Raw genomic sequence first — 26,362 nt, forward strand, 5'->3', positions numbered from 1 at the left:
AATTTTTTGGGGGGGAGTTGGTCTTTTTTTTTAATTAAAGCTTTTTATTTTCAAAACATATGCACAGATAATTTTTCAACACTGACCCTTGCAAAACCTTATGTTCCAAATTTTCTCCTCCTTCTCCTCACCCCTTCCCCAAGGCCATGTATTCTTAAAGGCTCTCCTAGTGAAACCCAAGCCATAGCAATGCCTACTAGGTTAGAAAATTTTCAAGAATGGACCCACTAGGGACAGGTAGTTGGAACAGTAGATAGATTACAAGCCCTGAAGTCAAGAGGACCTGTGTTCAAATTTAGCCTCAGACACTTAACTCTTCCTATCTGTGTGACCCTGGGCAAGTCACTTAACCCCAATTGCCTTGGGGGGGAAAAGAAATGGGTGTGCTGGTAGATTGCATATTTGTTATCTAAGCATCAGTCCTAGTCAAGTTTAGAGAGGCTCATTACCAAGTTGGTCAAATTTTTTATCCATAGAAAATTTTAGCCTGTGGTCCTGTTTGTTGTTTTTAAATATATTTTGATAATTGTTTTATTTTATTCCCCAAGTAATTCTATGTGTTTTATTTTATGTACTTGAACATATGATTCTGAAAAAGGGTCTATAAGTTTTTCCAGGTTATCAAAGAGGTCCATGAAAATTTAAAATAACAATAATAATAATAAAAGGGTAAAGAAGCTCTGTTTTGATTTTTCAGTTATGCTAGTTATGACTGGCCTTGGGAGAGGGAATACTCATCCCCCCAAAAATCATAATTCCTTAAAGTACAAGTAAAATATAGTTATATTGTATAAAGGCACAAAGAATTATGTTTTTACCTGAACTACAAGATCCTTGCTGAAAGGAATCTGGTCTTAGATTCTCTCTCTCTCTCTCTCTCTCTCTCTCTCTCTCTCTCTCTCTCTCTCTCTCTCTCTCTCTCTCTCTCTCTCTCTCTCTCCTCCCCCCCCTCCCCCCCCACCCCTCTACACAATAGGTGCTAAATAATTGAATTTTGATTAATATCTGGAAGGTTCCCATTTGTCAATTAGTCAGTTTATTGAGTGATTTCTACTGCTAAGTACTTTATTAGGCAATGGGGAAAATGGAGAATTGGGGAAGGGATAACAAGACTTTATTCCTACCTTTTAAAAGATTACAGTTGTATGATGTTAGAGCTTCTCTGGACTATAGAAATTATTTAGTCTAATACCTTGATTTTAGCAATGAGAAAGCTGAGCCTCAAACATAAGTTCCATCTTCTAGATGAAGGCTTTTCTCTACTTCAGATGCTGGTGTCTCTCCCTGAAAATTACCTTGTATTTATTTCAAAGATATATTCCATACACATATGAAGGAGAAAATAAAAGCAATACTGAATCTTAGAGGTGAAGAGACTTCAGTGGAATCCTTTCCACAATGAGTTGTCATCTAGCATTCATTTGAAGATTTCTAGAGGGACAGAACTAATAATTGAATGGCTCAAAGCATCCTAACACGTATTTACATGGTCCTGATTACTGGGAAAAGTTTTCTTACATGAAGATTTAACAGGTAATAGTTTTGCTATAATCTTTTCTGGTTGTACCTGTCTCCAACCCTGAGTTATATAATATATTGAATGGCAGCTCCAGGTATATATTGACTGGGTTCAATTTTGAGGACAGCCATACCCCTCAGTTATTTTCTCTTTGAGTCATTTTGCCTCCCGAATTGTAGAATGTAGTTTATGTCTGGGTTTCCACAGATGTACGTAAAAGACCCTTATACAAACACTCGAAGAGTAACAGTTCATATTGTGGTGCCCAGGAACTTCTCTTTAATCAAGTGACTAATAAATATTTTTAAGTGTGTACCTGTTACTATGTCTGATGCTGGGGGTCCAAAATCAGCAATACTGCCTTGGCAGTTCCTGCTTCCAAGGAGTTTAGATTCTATTGAGAGAAATATGTACATATGTAAATAAGTACAAAAAACATACACAAAATAAACATTAGATAAATAGAGAGCAGTTGGGGTAAGGAGCACAGCAGTTAAGGGATCAGGAAAGGTTTTATTTAAGAGTTGGAATATGATGTGACTTTTGAAGGAGTCTAGAGGAAAGTATAAGAAGAGGATATACTCCTAGCTTAGAGGACAGGCTGTGTATAAGCATAAGAACGGGAAATAAAACATCATGTGAAAAGGAAAACAAAAAGGCCACTTGATTCCAGATCATGCAAGGAGTTAAATGCCAGAAGGGTTTATGTTTGATTGATTGCATCCAGGACTTAACACAGTGCCCACCACATAGTAGGTACTTAATAAGTGCTTGTTAACTTCACATGATTTTGAGGGAAGCCAGTTGGGCTTCTTGAGGTAGGGAGTAATGTGGCCAGATTCTGGTACTATATGGAGTATGGATTGGAGAAAGGAGAGATTGGATGTAGGGAGAGTTTGTGGTAGGAGTTTGTTTCAGTAAAAAGGAATAAAGTCAGCAATTACATATATATACACAATGTAGACTATATATATATATATACAATATATACACAAATACTATACAATAAATATATGATAAAATTAGCTTTGAAATATATTAAATCACATATAAAATACAGTTGTAGCAGAAAAGAAATTAGAGTTTATTTTTAATTTTTTTTCAGTTAATAAACTTTTTTTCTTTTTCACCCATTCCCCCATCCACCCTTGCACTGAGAAAGAAAAACAAAACAATACCCTTGTAACACACTCATATCACCAATTGGAACAGATCCCTACATTGACACTGTCTAAAAATATGTGTCATTCTGCATCAGAAATCCATCAGCTCTTGTTGTTTATCATCAGTCCTCCAGAGTAGTGAGTAATTGGCCATTACATTCTTTAGAGTTCTTAGTGTTATTGTACACATGGTTCTCCTGGTTTTGTTAACTTCATTCTATATCAATTTATGCAAACTTTCTCCAAAAACATCTCTTATAATTTCTTTTGGCATAAGAGTATTCCATTACTTTCATATACAATGATTTTTCAGCCATTTCCCAGTTGATAGGCATTTAGTTTTCCATTGTTTGCATCCATAAAAAGAACTGCTATACTTTTAAAATTATATATGTATATATATGTCTTTTTTCTTCTTTCTTTGATCTCTCTAAGGAATAAGCCCAGAGAGTAGTATCACTAGTTCAAAGGGGATGTACAGTTTAGTAACCTTTTGGAAATGGTTCTAATTGCTTTCCAGAATAGCTAGATTAATTCATATCTTCACCCCTGTTTCCTACAGGCCTTCAACATTTGTTATTTTCCATTTTTTTTCAGCTTAGCCAATATAATGGGTGTGAGGTAGTACTTCAGAACAGCTTTAATTTGCATTTTTCAAATTATTATTATTGGAGCGCCTTTCATATGTTTTTTGCTAGCTTGGATTCCGTTCCTTCAGAACTGATTGTTCATATCCTTTGACCATTTATCAATTGCTGAACAGATCTTATTTGTATAAATTTGAATCAATTCCTTCTATATTGGAAATTGTATCTTTACCAGAGAAACTTGCTGGAAAAAATTTTTCTTCCAAAAAACTGATTCCTCTCTACTTGTAGCTATGTTGGTTTTGTTTGTACAAAACCATTTACATTTTATGTAATAAAAACTGATCATTTATATCTTGCACACTTCTATCTTTTATTTGGTCATGAATTTTCCCCTAATTCATAATTAAAAAAATTATTTTCTTCTCTGCTCTTCTACTTTATTTATTTTTTACATCCAAGTCATATAGCCATTTGGAGCTTATTTTGATATGTAGTAGGAGATGTTGGTCTAAACCTAATTTTTACCAGTCTGTTTTCTAGTTTTCTCAGCAGTATTATTGAATCCTTGGATAGGGTATCTTTGAAAGAAGGTCGTCTGTATCAGAGAGCAGATGGTTGATGGTTGCTATGGAAACAATTAAATATAGATTTCATTTTTAATTTTTAATTTTTTATTTATTATAGTTTTATTTCACTTTTCACCGTGCCCAGCTAGGCTATTGTTCAGAGAGAGAAAGAACCAGGACTTTTAAAAGAAAATAAAGACTGATAAAAATTTAGCTGTCAGGAAAATATGACTAAAGAAAAAATACTCTAGAAAAAAACTTGACAGAAGAATATGATTTTTCACACTCCTTGAATGTAATAGCAGGCAGACTCTTTCTGGTATTTAAATTGTCATTTCTATCTATCTGTATCTGTTTGTCTCTGAATCAATCTCTCTCTCTCTCTGTTTGTTTCTGCCTCTGTCTCTGTCTCTGACTTTGTCATTGTCTGTCTGTCTATCTCTGAATTTCTCCTTTGTATTGCTGTCTCTATTTCTTTCCCCACTTCCACATCATGTTTATATGACTTTTCATAATTTAAATGTCCTTAATGATATAATTTCATTATAACTTTATTTTTAAATAATAATAGCCTTTTGTTTTTCAAAATGCATGCAAAGAAAATATTCATTCACACTTGCAAAATTGTGTGTTCTGAAATTTTCTCCCTCTTTCCCCCCTCCTCTTGACAGAGAGTAATTCAATATAGATTAAACATGCACTTTTTCTAAATATATTTCTTCATATAATTAACTTAACATGCATACAAAATAAGATGAGGTCAACACGTCTTAGTTAGAAGTACAAAATATGGAGCAGCTATATTGCAAGATGGGACTCATATGTATAGATGTTCATTTGCCCCCTTGATTTTTCTTGGGGCATTTCCTGCTTCTCATTGATCTCTTCCCTCAGTAATTGGTGTTCTCTCTCAAGCAGTTGAACCATGAGAAGGCAACTCTGAAAGTATAACCAGTATTAACAGTTCTTTCAGAGAGAAATAGGCAGGATTGGAATGACTTGGTATATTTGAAACTTTCTAGCTCTAGGTCTGAGGTAGTCTGGGATATTTGAAACTTTCCGGTCTTTGTTGAGTCAGAATAAATCTTGGCTACTTAATACTTTTGGTCTTGTACTCTCTTTTACCAAAATGAAGGACTTGCTTTCTTTGAAAGCAGAGGTCTCCAGTTTTTACTCCTGCTTGAATGAGAATTAACCAGCCAGTGCATCTTCTCATTTCTCAGCTCTTGGTTCCTGTGTCTTCCATTCCTTCAGCATCTTCTACTGAATCTTGAGTTGTGAAGGGGAACTTTGTTTTTCTGTTTTCCTGAACACTGTCCTGCTGGTCTATGCAAATCAGCCCCAGGCTGCCTCAAGACTTCACTAGAATCCAGGCTGAGGAGAGACAGAACTGTTAGTGGCCATTGGCTTGGAGCCACCTTGCCACAATGGCAAAGATTAATTTCTCAGGTAGAGATGTGAAGTATTGAGGAAACACAGATAAAACGAACAGAGTAATGCTAGAAGGCAGTGAAATATAGTGCAAAGAATGCCAAAAATATGGATTTGAGTTCTGTTGTTGTGATAATAGAGATTACTCTCAATCGTTATTTTTTCTTATAATTTATTTATGAAATGTCTGGATTAAAGTACATGATCTCTGGTGTCCTTTCCAGTTCTGATTATGTGTGCCATTGGAAAAAGTCAATTTTGATCCAGGTTTTGAAAGAAGATAGAGATCTGGGTTGGGGAGGTAAGTGAGGGATGGAATTGTACTTGAAAGAATATATATACCATCCAAAGAAAGAACTATGAAGTTTGAATGCAAATCAAAGAATACTATTTCCATTATTTTTGTTTTTTCTTTCTTGTGGTTTTTCCCTTTTGTTCTAAGATTCTTTTACACCATGACTAATATGAAAATGTTTAACACAATTGTACATATATAACCTATATCAGATTGCTTACTGTTTTCGGGAGGGGAAGGAAGAGAGGGAGGGAGAAAAATTTGGTACTCAAAATCTTATAAAGATAAATGTTAAAAACCATTTTACATGTAATTGGAAAATAAATACTATTAAGTAAAAAAAATAAAGAATATGAATGTGCATAGACAATGGGGTGAGATAAGGAAATAGTGTACAGAGAGGAGACAGCAGGTTTGCTATGTGGAGGAGTAATAAGAAACAAAACTGAATATATTAAGGGAAAGTAGGAGGGAGCAGGGAAGAGAAGGGAGAAGGCAGTGGGGAAGCCTAGGCAGAGGATCTCACATTTAATGAAATAGTTTCAGGCAGGATGGATTGGAGGGAGAAACTAGCAATAGAGAGAGCAGCAGGGAGACTGCTTAGATAGTCTAGTTGTGAAGCAATAAAAACATGGATTAGAGTTGATATGGGCAGGAAGGAGACAGGTCTGCTGTGAGATATGGCAGTGAAGGAACAAGCATCTGTGTTGCCTAAGTAAAGTTCACCGAGTCCAGCCCTGTCATTTCACAGATGAAGAAACTGAGGTCTTAAGAGGTTCATTGACTTGAAACAAGTTTAAGAATTTGTGCTACTGTCCACCAATAGTTTTTTGCTGTCACTAGGATACATGATTTATCACAAAAGAAATATCTACATGTAGGGATGGACTGAAGCCAGCTCCCAAGAGCTTACTGTTCAGTTTTCAATGTGAGTATTTAAACCTGGAAATACTCAAATGCTACAATCAGGGCTTGATTTATTATTCCATTGATTATCCAACTTGAGAAGGAACTGGGGGAAAATGTTAATAATACAATTGAACTTAAAAGTGTGTTATCTGTATATGTATTTATATGAATGTGTGGACCTTTTGGGACTGTTGTTACTATTTTTTTTAAAACAAGATCCAAGTATTAAACATTTACCAGTATATCCTTGCTTGCATGATATAGAGGACATAATGTTCTGACACTGAAAATGTGTATTTATTCAAACCTTATTAGAAAGTGTCCCTTGTTACATCCTCTGCTCCACTCCTCCATTTTTGATGTCATGGGGTGGCTGCCTACCTTGCCTGCCTGTTCCCAATTCTGGGTTTGATATTGGGGGTGTAAAAGAAGGGAAGTCTGAAATGACTCATAGAAGAACAAGCCACCCACTAAAACCACAGGTAATAAATGGAGGAATTAGAAGTGAGTTAGTTCAGCCACCTCATTTTCATTTTACAGATAAAAAAACTGAGGTTCACAGAGGGACAGTGACTTGTATACACAGCCTGTATGAGAGCTGAGACTTGGACTCAGGTTGTATACCTCCCAGAACTAACCTTCTTTCCACTGGCTCTCCAGGGTCTGTCTCTTCACTACTTTGTTGGCTATGCTAAATATAGATAATGGTAGTCAGATACTTTGATGGCTGGAGTATATCCAACATGAACTCCAATACTTAAATTTATCTTGGCTTTTGGAAAGACAGGAACAATGTCATTCTTGGAATTAGCTCCCAAGAAACCTAGCACTTATAATATGAAACCATTCCTATAAATCTTGGTGGGGGATTCCTGTTCCTGTTGATACTTATAGGGAAGGAAACTGGGGCCATTGCTACTCCAACTTTATAAAATCTGGACTGTTAGTGGGAGTCTACTATATCATTGAGTTGGACCAAAACCAGGTTTTGACAACCAAAGTAACAAGAGAACTTTTAGAGATATTCAAATTATACTGGCCTGGATTCTTCTATGTAGTCTAGACTTGGATCATCCAACCCTATCATTCTAAATATAAGGAAACTGAGATATTCCAGGCAAGTTGAATCCATGAGCTGTAGTCTAAAGGATGAGTATTTGAGTTTTATAAGAAGGGATACAGAATTAGTACTCAGGATTCTTGAACTCCCAGCTCTCATGCTCCTGCTGCAAGATTAGCAGTTATCTGTCGTGAACTTAGTCGTCAACCAATAAGCATTTTGTTGTTGTTGTTCAGTCATTTTTCAATAGTTATTGATTCTTTGTGATCCTATATGGGGTTTTTTTTTTTTTTGGTGAAGAGTTATGAAGAATATATTACTGTGCTAGATATCTGGAATATGCACACATGTATCTATAGCTATATCTATGTCTGTATATATATATATATATATATATATATATATATATATGTATGTATGTATAAATAAAACCTGTAGTTTAAGGTATGAAACATTCAGGGGCAGGAACAACTTCTGTGAAAGTCACTGGATAAAATGTGTATATATATATATACACACACATAGATATAGCTATAGATACACACACATACACACACACACATAATTTGGGGGGAAGAGTACTAACTGCTAAGGGCACAATGAAAGATATTTTGGAGACTGAAAAGATAATAAATGGGAATTGATTGGCTATGCAGGGGAATGAGAGACAGGAAAGGATGGCACTAAGATGTGAAATTGGTTGACTAGAAGGATGGTAGTTACCTTCATCAGAAATAAGACAGTTCATAGTGGGATGGGTTCTTTGTTTTTTTCCAACCCACTTTTCTTCAAAGGACAATCAATAATCTCCCCTCAATTCCAACCTTTTTGATAGTTTTAGATGTCTATCTTGAACCTTCTCTAACCCTATCTGATCTATCTAATGACATAACAATCTCATTAAACTGATGAGTTAAGAATTTTATCAACTTCTAGTAGGGTGGTGTTTCAATGGAAAAGTAAAGTGGCTTATTCCAATAACATGGAGAAATTAGTATGATACTGTGAAAAGGGCTGGGATAGAGAAAAGAGTTAGAAATACCTCTCTGTATTTTGGACCCTTTGTCAAATAATAACAACAGTAATAATGGTAATAATAAAATAATACAAAACATTTTACATACTTTTCCTAATTTTTATCTGCACAATAACCCTGAGAGGTTTATGTATTTTACCTAGAGTCATATGGCTAATAAATATCTGGGATCAAATTCAAATTTAAGTCTTCCTGTCTCCAGGTGTAATCCTCTAGCTATTGAGACACTTAATAGTCTCAGACAAGAAGGTGGGACTAGATTATCTCCAAGGTCCTTTCTAGGTCAGAAATCCCATTTTTCTGTGATTCTGTGACCTATAAATATATTAACTATTAGCTACAGTTTGAGATTTGTAAAAATTGAAGCTGCTTGGCTTAAATTCAAGATGTTGCCTCGTGGAAGAAGGGGAGCAGCTATACAGTCTGTCTGCTGAGAAGTGCTACTGTTAGAATTATTTGTTCTTTTGGGCGGAAGAAGACCAAGGAATGAAGAAAATAGAATGCTAACCAGTCTACTTTGCTTCCTTATGAGTTCTAGGAAAGCTGAAATCATTGGCTAAAATGAGAATTTAGGGTACCCTATGGGAATCCTCTCAAACAAAATACATCTATGGAATAGATTTCTTATTCCAGCCCATAGATTTTCAGGAGCAGAGCATTTTGAAGGAGAGAGAAAATGACTCATTTCTCCCACCTTTGCTCTCTCCATGAGAAGACATGACTTATTTCTAATATCTTCAGCATATCCTCCCCTTCTTCCTTTTTCTCTAACAATATTATCCAACTGTAACAAAAAAGAGATGGATCCATCCAACAAATAAATGTAGTGTTCTCTGCTCCAGTAACTCAGGTTATTACAACTTAACAAGAGTAAATAATTAGGGGCTTTGGAAGGGGGATTAAAATAACTCCCAAAATAAATTGCTTAGTAAAACCAGGGCATGCCAGCATCAGAAAGACAGGTCAGGAAAGACATGTCCTCTCTTCTTCCTCTCTTGTGTGTGCTTCATTATTTTCATTTTTAAGAAGTTCTAATCTCACGGCACAAAACCAAAGGAATCAAATTATTCACATCCTAAAGATTTTGGTTAAACAAAATCAAAAAACTCCCCTGGGCATTGAGTCATTTTACATTTTATCCAGTGACTTTCACAGAAGTAGTTCCTGCCCCTGAATGTTTCATACCTCAAACTACAGGTTTTATGTATCTCAGAAATATCATGAATTTTATTTTATTATTTTGATCCAGATATGTCATTTCATCGATATATGAAATTACCTTTCCTAGTATAGAAGCTGTCTCCACCAATGGTAACCTGCCAGTCCAAACTCATTGAAAGATTGAGATAATGAGAGATTGAGTGATTGGCTCATGGTCACATGATTAGTATATGTTCCTGCCAGATCTTTCTGACTTTAATTGTGACCATCTATTCATGACTATTCTGCCTCTAAATGCAAGATTTGGGATAGATATTTCATTAGTATAGAGAAATTTAACAATTTAGGTTGGAACTTTCCCCAAAACTTCTAGTCTTCTTTTTTTTTTTTAACCAGATTTTATTTTGCTTTCATGAAAACTGAAAATGATAATTTTTATAAAACTATTCCAGTTTCCAAATGACTGGTAAACATGAATTGGAGGGATTTTCTAAGACAGGTAATATTAAGCTGGACACACATTCAATGGTCAAAGAGATGATTTCTTATAAGTAGCCTTCAATATTTCTAGGATCTGTGATTTCCTCAGTGTGAGTCCTCCCTTCAGCAATGTAGATCATAATTCTTTATCCCTAAGCAGACAGTTTTTGTCAATTGCTATAGCTGAAGTCTGCAGACCACCAGGTAAGGGGCCTTTCGCAAGTTAGAGAAATAACCTCTTTTCAATCTATTCTTGAGGCTTTTTTGGCTTGGAAGCTCTTGCTAGGATTTGTGATTTACCTCAAGCCTTTAACAACCCAGATACCCAGACAAGCCTGGATGAAGCAGCAGAATATAGGGCTTTTACAAATAATATGCATGAATATTATAAATGACAATAAATTTTTGATTACCTTTGGATCGATTATTCATTTTGTGGACCCTCTGGGGCAAAAATTCTTTATTTCCAGATCAATATCCTCTTACTATTCACCATGATTGCAAAATCATGTCAACTGCTCATTCATGGTGTGCTCAGAGAATTAATGTGACTGATTTAAAAAAAAAAAAAACATAGCAGAACTGATCCATCTAAATGAATCTTGTCCTCTTCAAAGGTTACCTTGATAGGCTAAATATGCATTCCAGTGATACCACCCTTGTTCAAAACATTTTTAGGAGCCTTCTTTGGATATTGTCTGCTGCACCTTGTTTCATTTTTCTGACTATCGTGGAGACTAATAATCTTCATTCTTTAAGAGTAGATTGTATCAAAAGTCAAGTCTGGAGAATAATGTTGGTGATCATTTGGGTGTTAAAAAACAAAACAAAACAAAACTGTGATTTTTTAGAATGTCTTAACTTGACAGAAAGGTAAATCTGAAAGATTTTCAAAAATGTTTTGACGGATGGCAGTCTCACCAGAGTAAATAAGGTCATACCTTAAGGAAGAAAATGAATTGAGCAAAATTGTTCTAGGATTTTTGCTTAAAACAAAAACAACCCAGATTTGTTATTTTATGTGCATGTCTTACAGCAACAATTTTTAATATAACTGAAGCAATATCCAATCAAGAGGGAAAATGTACTGCAGTGATGAATACATGGGGGATCTCAGAACCAACAGACAACTGAAAGACATGGCTTCAAATGATGCCTCTGATACTTACTAGTTGTATGATTGTGGACAAGGAACTAAATCTCTGAGTCTAAGTTTTCTCATCGATAAAATGGTATATAATAACAACTGTATAGCACTTATTATCTTATAAAGCTGTTATAAGCCTCAAATAAATAATATATTTTAAATACTTTGCAAGTATGTGAATGTCAATGGTGGTGGTGATGAATCCAGAGAAAGGGTTGCATGAAGCAAGTTTTGTATCACAATTCTCTGATTTTTGGTAATTTGGGACCCACTCAGAAGCTACTTCTAATATATACTGGCAAGTGGATGCCAAGAATTCCCTCCAGTGACCCAGCAGGCATTAGACTATGAGCTTCTTGACAGCAAAGCCTGTCTTTTGCATGTCTTAATGTCTCCAGAGACTAGCTCAGTGTCTGGAACATATTAGCTGCTTGATAAATATTTATTGATGGAATGACAATATCTCTCCCAAATCAGATTCTACAATTCTCACTGGAAGATCCATAGACTTGTGACACTAGGAAAAGACCAAGTATCAATTGTGATGGACAGGAACTTCAGGAAGACGAGCTCTTTCCTTCATGAGCTCTTTCTACTTCATTGTACCCAGCCACTATTTTGAGCTAAGCTGAAGAGTTTCTAGGGTCATCACTGATTGCAGACAACTAATATCCCAAGACATGTGACATGGGCACACATGAGAGAAGGCTTCATGAGTTCTTGTGTAAGGAACACATCAATTGCTGATCATATAATACCCTATTCTTCACATTCTTTGTGTCTGAGACCCCAGCTTCCTGCACAGTCTAAGACACAAGGCTTTCTCAAATATATATATATATATATATATATATATATATATATATATATATATATATATATATTATATGTAGTGTGTGTGTGTGTGTGTGTGTGTGTGTGTGTGTGTGATCTAATTCTATAGCATATCATATGGGCAAGTCCAAGCTTGCCAGCGCAGAGACCCATTGTTTTTATAAGCTCCTTATAAGGGTACTCAGTAGGAGATAGCCAGTTGGTTTTTCTGCCCCCCACAGTGGGTCTATTGAGCATACTTTAGTGGGCTCACAGCTCAACTGTTTTACCTCTCTGTGTTTATAATAACAATCAAAGCATTGATTAATCAAGCCTTATTGCATTCAATGACATAGATGAATGTGGGTCACTCCCAAATGGATGAGGTCTTGGTACAGGTGATGAGTGGTTATTTCTATTTATGGCACAAGGAAGTTGTAGGTAAATTGCTTTATGAATACAAATAATTACATATATTATTGCTGTGGAAAAAGCCCTCTGAACTTGTCTTGACTGGTTCAGGGCTATAGAAAGGTCTTTATTTTTGTCTTCCATTGATGCTGTCCTTCATTTATATGGATTTTGGCCACATTTCTCAGAATTGAAGAATTTGGGAATAGGAATGGACTTCATTGGCCATCTGGAGCAGCTCATACACAAAAGAAATCCTCACTATAGCATACCTGAGAAGTGGTCATCCATCCTCTGTTTAAAGACCTCTCATCACCTCTGCAGGCAGGCTGATGAACAGATACTGTATTTTATGAGGCATTGGGTGAAGTATAGTGGAAAGTATGAAAGAATGGCTTGAATTTCATATTTGAATTAGGTAGAGGTTCTTCCTTCTCTTCTAGAAAGAGTTCATGGAGAAATGGGGCTAGAGCAACAGCTGCTTAAGTAATGGGAACAAGTGGGTGGACAAAGTGTAGGAAGCTGTCTCGGGCATATGGTATTATCTTACTCACAGTTTACTTTGCTCAGGCCCTCCTTTCCCTGGAATGTTATTGAATTTTCCTTCCTCATTTTCTTCTAATACTAGGAAAGCAAAATGTAGGGAGGTTGCCATTCACATATAATACAACCTTCTCTTTTCTGTATTGTATCTGTGTTTTGTACTGTCACAAAAATATGTTACATTGTACATATAGTACATATACATTGTATATGCTCATCATACATACATTATATATACAACAGTATAATACAGTATATTTTGTAGTATCAAAATAATACATTACATTGTACGTGGTGATTCAAGACAATTCCAATAGACCTGGAATGGAAAATGCCCTCTGTATCCAGACAGAGAACTAGGTTGACTAAATGTGAAAGAAAGCATAATATTTCTATTTTTTTTGAATGTTTATTTGATTGTTTTTTCTTTCTCATGGTTTTTCCCTTTTGGTCTGATTTATATATGTTTAAAAGAATTGCATGTGTTAACCTATATCAGATTGCTTGCTATCTTGTGAAGAGGGAAGGTAAGGAAAGGAGGGAGAAAAATTTGGATCACAAAGCCTTACAAAAATGAATGTTGAAAACTATATTTTTGTGTAATTGGAAAAATAATATGCTATTGAGAAAAATATGTATTACACTGTACATACAGAACATTTACATTTCATACATAATAATACATTGCAATATACACACAATACATTTTGTACTGTCACAGAAATAAGAAAAGAAGGGTGGTTGAGTTATGGCTGTTGAGAAGTCCTTTAGCTTTAGATTGGAGCAATAGCTCCAGACAGCTTTCCTCTCTGGGGCTTTCTTCAGCTGGCACTTATGAGCACCTAATTAGATTTATAATATTTTATATCTTTCAGGTATATAATTGTTTGCATGTTGTTTCCCCTATTAGAATGGGAACTCCTTGAGGGTGAGTAGCAAGTTTTTGCTTTTCTTTGTATACTCAGCTGGAACCTGGCACTTAGTTAAGTACTTAATAGTCTATTAAGCATCTACCAAGTTCTGGGTATTGTGCTATGCATCAGGGTCACAAAGAACAGTAAAAGGTAAAAGTTCCTTCAAGGAGTTCCTAGTCTAATGAGGGAGACAGCGTACAAATAAGTGTGTCAGATAAATTGGGGATAATCTATAGAGGAAAGGTCCTTGAATTAAAGTGGATGAGGAAAGATTCACTGACTGAGGAGCAAAGCATCCTTGTTGGTGCTTAATGCTGCCTATGTGCCCTAGAGAGGTTTCCTGGGCTGTGTCCTACTGCCAAATAGTGCAAAGAGAAGCCTAACAGGACATGACAGTGATGAACTTGTGCCATGAGTTCACTGAGAGCTGCATCTTGGATAGCATTTTCTAGGCTTTATTAATGCATTTTTTATATCCTACTCTCTTTCCTGCAATTGCTCCCAATAGAAACTTCTTTTATAACAGCAATCCAAAATGGTATTCAATATAGCAAATATAAGTCACAAAAATAGGTGCCATTTCACATCCATAGTGTACTGCTTCTTTTTGGAGGAGAAGTATGATCCAATATCCATTTTCTGGAACCACTATTGATTGTTGCATTTGTCTGAATTCTGAGATCTTTAGTGGTTGTCCATTGTAATCACTGTGTATACAGTATTATTATCCTCATTTTGCTTCCTTTGTTCTGAATCAAGTCATACCCGTCCTCAGTGAATAATGTAAAGAGCACTAGATCTGAAATCAGGGAACCTGAGTTTGAATTTGATTTTGTTATTTTCCTTCCATTATGACCTTGAACAATCAAATGCCTATTTTGAGCAAGGCACTTTTAGATGCTAGGAAAACAAAGAAAAGGAAGCAGCTCTTGTCTTCAAGGAGGTTACATTCTACTGGGGGAGGGAGGGCATATAATATATGCACAAGTAAGTATATACAAAATAATGCAAAGTGAATTCAAGAGAGAGAAACTGGGAGGAAGGGTTCAGGAAAACTTCATGTTGCTATCTGAATTGTATTTTGGAAGAGAGTAGGAATTTCTGTGAGACTCAGGTGATGAGGGAATGCATTAGAGACTTGAGAAACTCCTTATCAGAGATGTAGAGGATAGAGAGATGTATATAAGGAACAACTACTAAGCTAGTTTGACCATAATGAAGAGTGTAGGAAAGATGTGACAAAAGACTAGAAAGATTGTGAAGGGCTTTAAATGCCAGCCTGAGATTATATTTTATCCTAGAGGCAAAAGAAGGGAATTTATTTAATAGGTAGGAGTATGACAATCCAATAAAGGGTACTGAGAAGGAACATTCAGATAGGGAGAAGAAATAAAAGAAAAGTGTCAAAGAAGTGAAAGGAAGAAAGAATGCTTAGGAGGAGAAGGTGGCTGACCAGTGACAAAAACTGCAGAAAGATCAAGGAGGATGAGTACTGACAAAAGGCCAATGGGTTTATCAGTTTATTGATCTTTAATAATCTGGGGGAAAGTGTTTTCAGTACAGTGAGGTCAAGAGCCAGACTTCAAGGGGTTAAGAAGTCAATGGGAGGTGAAAATATGGAGACAAAGAATATAGATAACCTATTATAGGAATTTGGCTGTGAAAGAGAAAAAAGAGAGATATAAGATATTATTTTGAGAAAAGAACAAATGAAGAGGTTGGGGGTTTTGTTTTTTAAAATAAATGACAAAGCCACAAATATAAACAATGAAAAACTGAAAAGGATTTTCAATGATTGAGAGGCTAACTTCCTAGAGAAGAAAGAAGGGAATGGTTTCAAGATCCACAAATAAAGCGGTTAGATTTGATGTTGAGAATGAATGAATTGAGGAAAGGATGGGTGAGGAGATTAGAAGGGTTTGGAGGTTTGGAGTAGTGGGAAAGAGATAATTTGCAACAAATGACCTTTATTTTTCTCCATAGAGTAAGAGGCAATGCTTTCTTTTGAGAGGGAAAGGGTGCTATAGGAATTTGGAGGAGAAAGAGGAAGCTTTGAGATATCCATTGCAGAGTGTGATATAAAATTAATCAGAGAAACTGGAGACATGAAGCTAGAAAACTCAGATCAGCCTTGGGAGATGATGAGTGATCCCATTCAGTTGAGGAATCAATATTACTGTGAGGCAGTGAGAGCCAATTTGAAATTAGAAAACATAAATTATTAGGAATGATTCTTTATGATTATTCAGTAGCATTTGTGTAATAGTGGGGAAAATGGTAGGGTCACCCTCAACTTATGGCATGGCAAGAGATGCCCGATCATAAGACAAGCAAGCAAGGAAGTCAAGGGTTGTACATAGTGTATGGTTAAACACATTAGCATTAAGATCAAGACTATAAAGAAAGAAAAAGGAGTCATAGATCATGAGAACAGGTAGGGGTAGAAAAATTGGAGATCTTTAAGAATGAAGACCAGAGATGGAAGAATAGAAGGTTGCAGTCAAAGAGGGGAATTTCAGAGCTCTGGAACATGGAGGTGGAATACATATGGGTAGATGGCTACATCATGTATATGTTATCTTTTTTTTGTGTAACTTGTGTGAAGTCATGGGATTTTAAGAGATTGGTAAACTTAGAAGTCTGAGTAGCCAAAGGAACATGAGTACGTATGTTGATATATCCTAGAATTGAGGAAGTTATTAAAAAAGCAATATCCAAATGTTTATTGTGTACCAGGCACTATGCTAAGTGCAGGGGCTACAAAGAAAAGGGAAAAAAATAATCCCTGATCCCAAGTGGGGAAGATAACATGTAAGTAAATATATACAAGATTCACATAGAATAAATGGAAAGACACCGAAAAGGGGAAAAGCTTAGCATCTGGGAGAACTAGGAATTGCTTCCTGCAGAAGGTAAAACTTGAGTTGAGTCCTGAAGAAAGCCAGGGAAGCAGAGAATGGGTAATAAAGATGGTTGGGTATTTTAAAAGAAAAGAGGTAGCTGAGTTGGTGGCTCATGAGGATGTGAAGTTATATTCATACACATACATATATGTGTATATACATTTGCATGTATGTATATCTTGCTCAATGGGTCCCATGCTTTTGGAAGCCTGAGAAAACAAACCAGTTCTGTGCTCCCTTGGTCAGGGATGCAAATCCTTTTGGAAAGAGTAGATTGCCAATAGTTCAGAACCATGAATAGAAATTATATAGGATAAAGACCATATTAGAGAATCACTTAATTTCTCTGAGCTCTCATTCCCTAATCTATAAAATAAAGATATTAGATTAGGTAGCACCTCCAAATCTCCTTCTGATCTCTTTGTAATTCTTATAGTTTTCTGAATTCCTCATATTTATAATTTTATTATTGTTATTTAATAATTTTTCAGTCATGTCTAATTCTTCATGAGCCCATTTGGGTTTTCTCAGCAGAAATATTGGAGTGGTTTCCCATTTCTTTCTCCAATTCATTTTACAGATGAGTAAACTAAGGTAAACAGGGTTAAGTGACTTACCTAGGTTCACACAGCTAGTTAATTGTCTAAGGTCAGATTTGAACTCACAAAGAGGAGCTTTCCTCACTCCAGGGCTGGTGCTCTATTTGAAATGGCACCATCTAGCAATAATAATCTAGGATTGACACACTCCTGATCTCTATTCTACCACTATTAATCAACAACCTCTCTTAGAAATCCATGTTATAGTTACATTATTCTTTCTCTTTACTCAATACTATCATCTATCATTTTCTAGGATACATCCATCAATGATTTGGTTACCTGGTTCAGTTTTACTCTCCACTTATCATGCAATTATAGGACATATGTGTTTGACAGGATCTCAAAGATCATCTAATCCAATCTCTATCTGCCACATATAGTCCTTCAATAACCTCAATGACATGTGATCATTGAGCTTTAAGAACCCCATTCCTTGTAACTATCCTGGCCAAGTTCCATAATTATCTATCTTTCTAACATCCTTGACCTTTTCAACTTCAGTCATTTCTGTTTTTACTCTACTTTAGCAAAACATCTGAGATCTCACCATCATTCAGGACTACTCCAACCTGATATTGATATTGAGCTATCTATGTCCCTTCAGACCTCAATCTCCTGCCCTTTTACCTCTACCACTCTCTCCTTCCCAATTCTTCTGCTCTCCATCTTCCTCGTGGTCTTTACTCATTTGATTCTCACATTTTCTTCCACTTCGCCATCCCCAGTTGAGTTTCTTTTGCCCCTTTATCTAACCTGAACGCTATGGTTAGCTATTTCATTGTTTGATACTATCCTTGAAGCCTTTTTTAAAAATCTGTTACTGTTTCATTCTAATAATCCTAGTTTGCTCCATAATTCACTTTCCCTGTTCTGGTGTTCAGGCTGCCAAGGAGTTAGTAGAAAAAACCATGAATCCATGTTAATTAGTTACACTACAAATTCATGCTTTTTAAACTTAGTTGGGTTCCCCATGAGGCTCGGTTTTCCTCTAAAAATCATTTCTTACTAATTCCCTATCACATTCTCCAAAGCAGCTGTTTAAACCTTTCCCACTCTCCTTGATTCTTCCCTCCATTCCTCTGTCTGCAGATTATGTCTTCTATTTATAGAGAAGATGAAGGGTATCTCTTATGAGCACACTTAGGCTAGTACCTCCACATCTCAAAAATTCTGTGATTTTACCCATTTTCCCCTGCTACCTCTGATGAAAACTTTAACATCCTGCTTATCATTAACCTTTAATCAGCTCCCACTCAAATCCATCTTCCAAAATTTAAAATTAGTCTTCCACTGACACGCAATTTTGATGACATTTTACCCTTGCTCAAAATCCTCAGTCCACATTACCTCCAGAATAAAAGCTATAGGACTTAGAATAGCCTTCAAAGCTTTCCTGAATCTAGTTTTTCCAGCCCTGTCTCACAATAGTTTTCCTCACTTTATTATCCTGCCAAATGGACTACTAATCATTTTTTCAAATCCATTCCAATTTTTTTAGCTTGATGAACTCTTTTCCTACCTACCTCTACTTTTGAAATACTGTTCATTCTTAAAGTCCCAGCACTAAGAACAACAAAAACTACCATTTATACAGTACCTACTATGTGCCAGGCACTTTGCAAAATTATCTGTCCCTGAAGACTTCCCTGAGACAGCATGGCATTGTGGATAAATGACCTTGGAGACAGACAAAGCTGGGTTCATATCCTGCCTCTAGAATCATAAGTGTTGTGTGACCCTGAACTAGTTACATCTTTGTGTTCTAGGAAAGGTGTCAAACTACCATGGTAGAAGGATTTTCTCATATGGAAGTTCTCTATACTAAGAAAATCCACAAATCTTGTCTATACCTATTAATGTATACAACACATGTCTGATCTTCCCCTGGCCAAATGAGAAAATATTTGTGAAGTGCTCAGTACCTGGCACAAAGTGGAGCTTAATTAGTGCTTGTTCCTTTCCCTTTTTCTCCAAACTGCAACTTTCTTGAAAACAGGGACCATATCTTTTTAAATTTTATTTTTATATCCCAATCCTTCTCTAGTACAGAACTTTGCACATAGTAGGTATTCAACAAATGTTTTTTGAATTGAATGGAAGAGAGAAGAGTAGGCTTTATCTAACATCAGACAGTTAGATATCATAGTCTTAGAATGCTGGCTTTAGAATTGGGAAGATTGAAGTCTGGATATGGTCTTCAGCAAATAAATTAGCTTTTCTTAGTAACAGTTTCGTCATCTATAAAATAAGCATAGTAATATCTCTACCTCCCAATATTTTTGTGAAGATTCAGTGATTTTAAATATATATGTGTATATATATATATATATATATATATATATATATATATATATATATATATATAATTTTGAAAACTCTAAAGTACCATAAAAATGTTAATTATTGTGTTCTGGCCATATGAGCTCCATGCTGAAAAAAGGGCTTTTCAGTCTTCCTAGGAACAGTCTATAGAGAAAACCCTTGTGAAGTGACCCTAATTTACCTCCCTTTGCAGTACACGAGTTTTTTCTACCATGTTTCCTACTTCAAGAAGTGTACATTCCCTTGGGGTTCTTGGACCTCTAAAAATAATGTTACATGAATGTCCCTCATGGAGATACTTTGGTATCTACCAATTTATCATTTTCTGCCAAAGATTTATCTCGTCTATCCTCACAAGGTGACAAAGTAGTTCATAAGACTGATGACAATGGGGAATATGAGGTCCAGAAAAGGTGTGGCACTTGACATTGTCAATGGCACGTCTGGGAAAAGAGCTTTTACTCCCAACTGGGTACTGTGCCGATTTGGACTAATGCTGCTTTCATGAAGAGAACGAGAAAGGAAAGGGAATAAGCATTTTTAAAGCACTTAATGTGTGCCAGGTACTGGTTGAAGGCTTTACAAATACCTCATTCAATCTTCACAACAACCTGAGGTAAGTACTGTTATTTTCATTTTACAATTGAAGAAACTGAGACTGAGAAAAGTTAAAAGGCTTGCCTAGGGCCCCATGATCAGTAAATATCTGAAGCTGGATTTGAACTCATTTTTTCCTGATTTCAGGTCCAGTGCTCTTTGTACTTTGGTACCACCCAGATTCTTGAAGGCCTTCTTGAATATTTTGTACCATCCAAAAAGCTAACCCAAGAAATTTCTACTCCTGAACCTTCAACTAGGGGTTTGGGTGTTTAAGAATAATACCCAAAGTGAGAGACACCCCAGAAGCCTGCTTGCTCAGGAGGCTCTGGCAAAAGGCCCAGAATGGGGTAGGGCTTACATTCCCACCTTCTCCAGCATCCTTCAGAGAACCTTAGGAGCAAAGCTTGCCAAATGCTGGGAAGTAGGGATAGGCAGGCTCAGACTGTCCTTTGTCTGGCGATGATCAAACAGCCAACGGCATTGCCAATCTGGCACTTCGCAGTAATGGCAGGTCCACTAAAAATAACCTGCTGTGTCTATTGCCTCCTACATGTGTCTGATGTTCTCTCCAGGGTAATCTATATGTACTGGCACTCAGAGGGATAGAACAGGGGACCTAGAGAGCTAGAGACTTGAAAATGGGCTTCTCCAGGTTCTACCTGACAAAAAGCCTGGACATAATGATGGAGTTCCACCAGGAGTTTCTCTGGCCCAATGCTACTTGACTTAACTTTTGCAAGTAGTGTAGAAGTTGCATCAGAAGTAGAAGTGGGGAAAAAGGACTAAGGCATCACTTTGAGGGGAGGGGAAAAGAAACAAGGGCTATGGCAGGGTATTAGATAAGGAGGGACAAGGGCTGGTAAGGATGCTGTAAGAGAGGAGTAAAAGCTGTGAGGACATTGGAGGGGAAGGTGGGCAAGAGCTGAGTTCAGGTCCAGTATTCTATCCACTATTATCACTTAGCAGCCTAACTCCCCATTGTTATCAGGCCAGCTTCACCTGATACAGTAGCAAACTCACTAAATGTGCTAAAAAGCTTGGAGGATGAGCAATTTTTAAGATTGCTTTATACTTCTCCAGCGGTTGCATTCAAAGTTTGATTTTGAAAAACAAAGCTTTGCATAGTAAAAATGATAACTCTGCAATAAGAAGTTAAGAAGGATAAGTGACCTCCCACTGGAGTTCTGAGTGGGCTCACTGCTGGGGGCAAGGGCTCCCAGATTGCTCATAAGCTTCTCAAGAGGCTGATTCAGCCACAAGTGGCTGCTCTGTAGCAGATGGCTGCTTTTCCCATCTAGCACTAGGTCCATGGTTCTATGAAATAAACTGAACCTTCACCAGGGACAGAGCAAGAAGTAGTGCAAAACCAACCAGGAGAGGGAAAAGAACTTTCTGTCAGGAAAAGGTCTGAAACCTAGAGGCACAAATATGGAGAAACTGTTGAATTCCCATCGCCGCATAAAAGAAAATATATACTCTGCCCACCCCCCCAATGGCATACTACCACATCCCCTGCCCAGACTGTCTGACCTGAGGAGCAAACTAGAATTCATGTATTTGGGGCCTGGCAGGATAGAGAAAGTAACCAATTATCTCTGGACAGCTCTGTCCACCTAGGAATACCATACTACCAAAAAGAAGAGCTCTAAGAGTTCTCAAGAAGCTGAAAAGATGAAGAAGACAATCTCAGAAAAATAGGTCCCTCACTGCATTCATAACAGTGCTAGGCACATGATAGGTGCTGTAGAGACACTTTTTAGAACTTAATGAGTTTCTTGGGAAAACCATTTTAATCTTTAAGCCCATTTCTTTTTATGGCAAATACTCTCATCTTTTCTTCTCTGATTTTTTTTTCTGTTCTCTCTTTCCCTCCATTCTACTCATCATTCTTTTCTCCTTTCCACTCCTTTTTATATTTTCTTTCTCCTCCCCTTATGCACTTCTACCTTTCTCATTATCAAGATCATATTACTTAGAGCTAGAATGATCCTCAAGTCCAATCCCATCTTTTTACAGATGAAATCAGGGAGATTACGCTTTCAAAGCCACACAGCTAACAGGGAGCAGAACTACTAAAGTTTTTCCACTTCCAGATCCTGTGCCCTCTCTGATACACCAAAGCTTTTTAAACTGTGGGTTATAACCTTATATGGGTTTACATACCTGAATATGGGGATCACAAAATTATGTTTATTATCAGTAAATGTTTGATTAGTATACCTATTTTATATATCTATATACTTGGGATTACATAAAAATTTCTTGGATAAAAGGGAGTCAAGGGTGGAGAAAGTTTCAAAAAGCCCTATGATATATCACAGTTCCCATATTCTCCACTCATAGCCAGTTTTCCCCTTATCTTCTGTGAATATTTTAAAATTAAATTTATTTTTAATGGACAAAAAGTTTTGTTTTTGTTTTGTTTTGTTTTGTTTTTTGCTTTCCTCATAGCCAATCTTCTTTCAACTCTCTCATAAAGCTATAATTTAGGTGAGACAAATGGTGCAATGGAAGAATAATAGTCATTCACCTCACTCATGCCCATGGAGTAGTATAGAAATGGAAGCTTAGCAACATTAGCAAGAATAACTATAAAATGAGAAGCATCCCACTAAAAGAAAACTCCTCCCTGATCTTGCCACTATGTGTTTCCCTATTGCTATAGCTTCTCTTGGGACTTGAGTTAGAGCATTCCCATAGAATCGGGAGTCCATTTAGTGCTGATTGCCCGAGGTACACAAAATTGGTAGTTACAGCTCAGCTCTCAATCTCATCTCCAGTTGACCACTTCCTGATTCCCACCCAGTGCAAAGGAATCAATAAGCAATTTACCGAATGGCAGCGACAGAAACTAAGAGCAGGATCAGGGGAAGTGGAAGTGAATGATTATGGTCTGAGCTTTTTTTCAGCAAGTAAGTGTTATCTGAGAAAACAGGTGCTTGTTCCCTTTGGCCACCTATCCATTAATATGGTGTAATTACTTCTCAAACAGTAGGCATTTAGATAATTGGAAGGCATAATATAGGCAAAATATTTAAACTGTTCTCTTCAATGAGACTACACATTTAGTATAAGAGTTAATTAGAAATTATATCAACTACTATTATTGGAAATAACTATTTGGAAATTTGAAAAAATTCAGCCTTCTCCTTCTCCTTCTCCTTCTCCTTCCTCCTTCCTCCTCCTCCTTCTCCTTCCTCCTTCCTCCTCCTCCTCCTCCTCCTTCCTCCTTCCTCCTTCCTCCTTCCTCCCCCTCCTCCTCCTCCTCCTCCTCCTCCTCCTCCTTCCTCCTTCCTCCCCCTCCTCCTCCTCCTCCTCCTCCTCCTCCTCCTCCTTCCTCCTTCCTCCTTTTGTAATCTGATAAAAGTAAGGCCTTCTTAAAACAAGGTCTTTAAATGCATAAAATCAAAATTATAAATTACAAAGGAAACCAATCATCCATTTTGAACTGAATTATCAAAAAATTGTTAAATAAAAGCAAGTTCATGGACTGGAGGGTCTCTAAGGTCCCTAGTGATATTCTAAGTCTTTATTAAAGAATATATTCAAAATTACCTATGCATAATAAATTTTTGGTAAAAATTAATTTAATTAATTAATTAAAATAAAGAAAGAACATCTTCACTAAAGTCCAGCTTCAATATTTGATCTGGGTGTAGATGTGACATAAAGTTTTCAAAGCTGTGTAAACAGACTATAAGCCTTGGAAGATTTTACTGTACTGGAAAGAAAAGGTTTCAAGAAAGGTTTCTGCAACAAAGAAGGTCAGAGGACCTTCCTATTTAAATTTTTGAAGGTGCATATCACCAGAAGGCTAACTCAATCCACCTTCCTCCCTTCCTTCCTTCCTTCCTTCCTTCCTTCCTTCTTCCTTCCTTCCTTCCTTCCTTCCTTCCTTCCTTCCTTCCTTCCTTCCTTCCTTCCTTCCTTCCTTCCTTCCTTCCTTCCTTCCTTCCTTCCTTCCTTCCTTCCTTCCTTCCTTCCTTCCTTCCTTCCTTCCTCCCTCCCTCCTTTCCTTCCTCCCTCTCTCCCTTCCTTCCTTCCTTCCTCCCTCCCTTCCTCCCTCCCTTCCTCCCTCCCTCTCTTCCTCCCTTCTTCCCTTCCTTCCTTACTTCCACTGGCACCTTGGGGGAGATTGTCTGTCTAGACTTCAGAAAATGGTGGAGGAAATGTTGATGTTACAGATTATACTTAAGAGTGCTTCCTGTGTACACATTTTCATTTTTGGAGAGTGGCGTTTATCTATCGGCTCACCTCTGCTTGTGCTGGTTTCTTGCATTTCCCTCTGTCTTACTTGCCTTTCCTCTTTCCCTCCTTTTGTCCCATCAGGCCTGATCATCCACGAGGGGCCATCCGTGTACCGGATCTTTAAAAGATGGCAGGCTGTGAACCAGCAATGGAAAGTGTTGAACTATGACAAGACAAAGGACATCGAGGACCAGAAGGCCGGGGGCAGGACAAACCCCAGGACCTCCTCATCCACACAGGCCGACGCCGCCGCCTCCGAGGAGGAGGCGGTGGGCAACCCTGCCCAGGCCGACGTTGGCAGCGGCGGCGGCGGCGGGAGCCGGGCCCCCAGCCACCCCTCTGGCCCTCTGGCCGATCACCACTGTGCTTACACCATCCTGCACATCTTGAGTCACCTGAGACCTCATGAGCAGCGGAGCCCCTCCGGCGGCAACCGAGAGCTTGTCATGAGGGTCACCACGGTCTGAGAGCCGGGAGCGGGAGGGGCCGTAGCCGTGAGAGCCTGGGAGCCCGGGAGCAGCCCGGGGCAGGACCGACGTGGGCACGCGTCAGCCGAGGGGAGGGAGGGAGAGCTGGTGGGAGAGGGTGCGGGAGGAGGAGAGGCCGGGGCTGGGGGCGTGGGGGCGGAGGCGGCTCGTCTGCCGAGGAATCCTCCGAGGCGGCGCTTCGCTCTGCGCCCCAGGAGTCCTCTGGGCAGTTGGTGTTTTCCAGGGAGTGTACTCTCCTTAATAACAGAAACAGATAAACAAAAAACACACGCAAACTCGACAACTAAAGTACAATACAAAGTAAAATAAAAGCACACGGGAACACACGCATACAGACACACGTACAGAGATACAGGCAGACATGTGGACACACAGATTCAGACAGGTGGGTATATGTACAGAGATACAGGTGGACACATGCACACACACAAGTGGACACACGTACAGAGATACAAGCAGACAGTGGACACACATGCAGACACACAAGTGGACACACGTACAGAGATACAGGCAGACATTGGACACACAGATACAGACAGGTGGATATATGTACAAAAATACAGGTGGACACATGCACACACACAAGTGGACACACATACAGAGATACAAGCAGACAGTGGACACACATGCAGACACACAAGTGGACACAGATACAGGCAGACATTGGACACACAGATACAGACAGGTGGGTATATGTACAGAAATACAGGTGGACACATGCAGACACACAAGTAGACACATTTACAAAGATATAGGTGGACACATGCAGACACACAAGTGGATACACGTACAGAGATACAAGCAGACAGTGGACACACATGCAGACATACAAGTGGACACATGTACAGAGATACAGGCATACACAGGTGGGCATACACATGTAAACACATATGGGCAGATATGAAGGTGGACACATGTATAGAGACACAAGAAGACAGGTGAATATACATATAGACACATGCAGTCAGATACAGGTGGACATACACATGCAGACACCCACAGGTGTAAACACAGGCAGACATATACAGGCAGATACAGGTGGACACACAGGTGCAGACACATAAAGGCAGACACTGGTGGGCACACATGTACAGAGACACAGGTGGACACATGTACAGAAATATAAGCAGACATAGGCATATACATGTATAGACACAGGTG

The 26,362-nt window shown here is 37.8% G+C and overlaps 1 protein-coding gene across 1 annotated transcript in view; it reads left to right on the forward strand.

Moving 5' to 3' along the window:
• MARCHF4 (membrane associated ring-CH-type finger 4) overlaps nt 1–25,265 on the forward strand; it is a 131,518-nt gene extending 106,253 nt beyond the window's left edge. Inside the window, exon 4 of the mRNA XM_074298740.1 lies at nt 24,795–25,265. Within this exon, the coding sequence (XP_074154841.1) occupies nt 24,795–25,180 (386 nt within the window). The 3' untranslated portion in view covers nt 25,181–25,265. The remainder of the gene's footprint in view (nt 1–24,794) is intronic.
• Nucleotides 25,266–26,362: the final 1,097 nt, after the last annotated feature.

The sequence above is a fragment of the Sminthopsis crassicaudata genome, chromosome 3 (assembly GCF_048593235.1).
Source record: "Sminthopsis crassicaudata isolate SCR6 chromosome 3, ASM4859323v1, whole genome shotgun sequence".
Taxonomy (NCBI): Eukaryota; Metazoa; Chordata; class Mammalia; order Dasyuromorphia; family Dasyuridae; genus Sminthopsis; species Sminthopsis crassicaudata.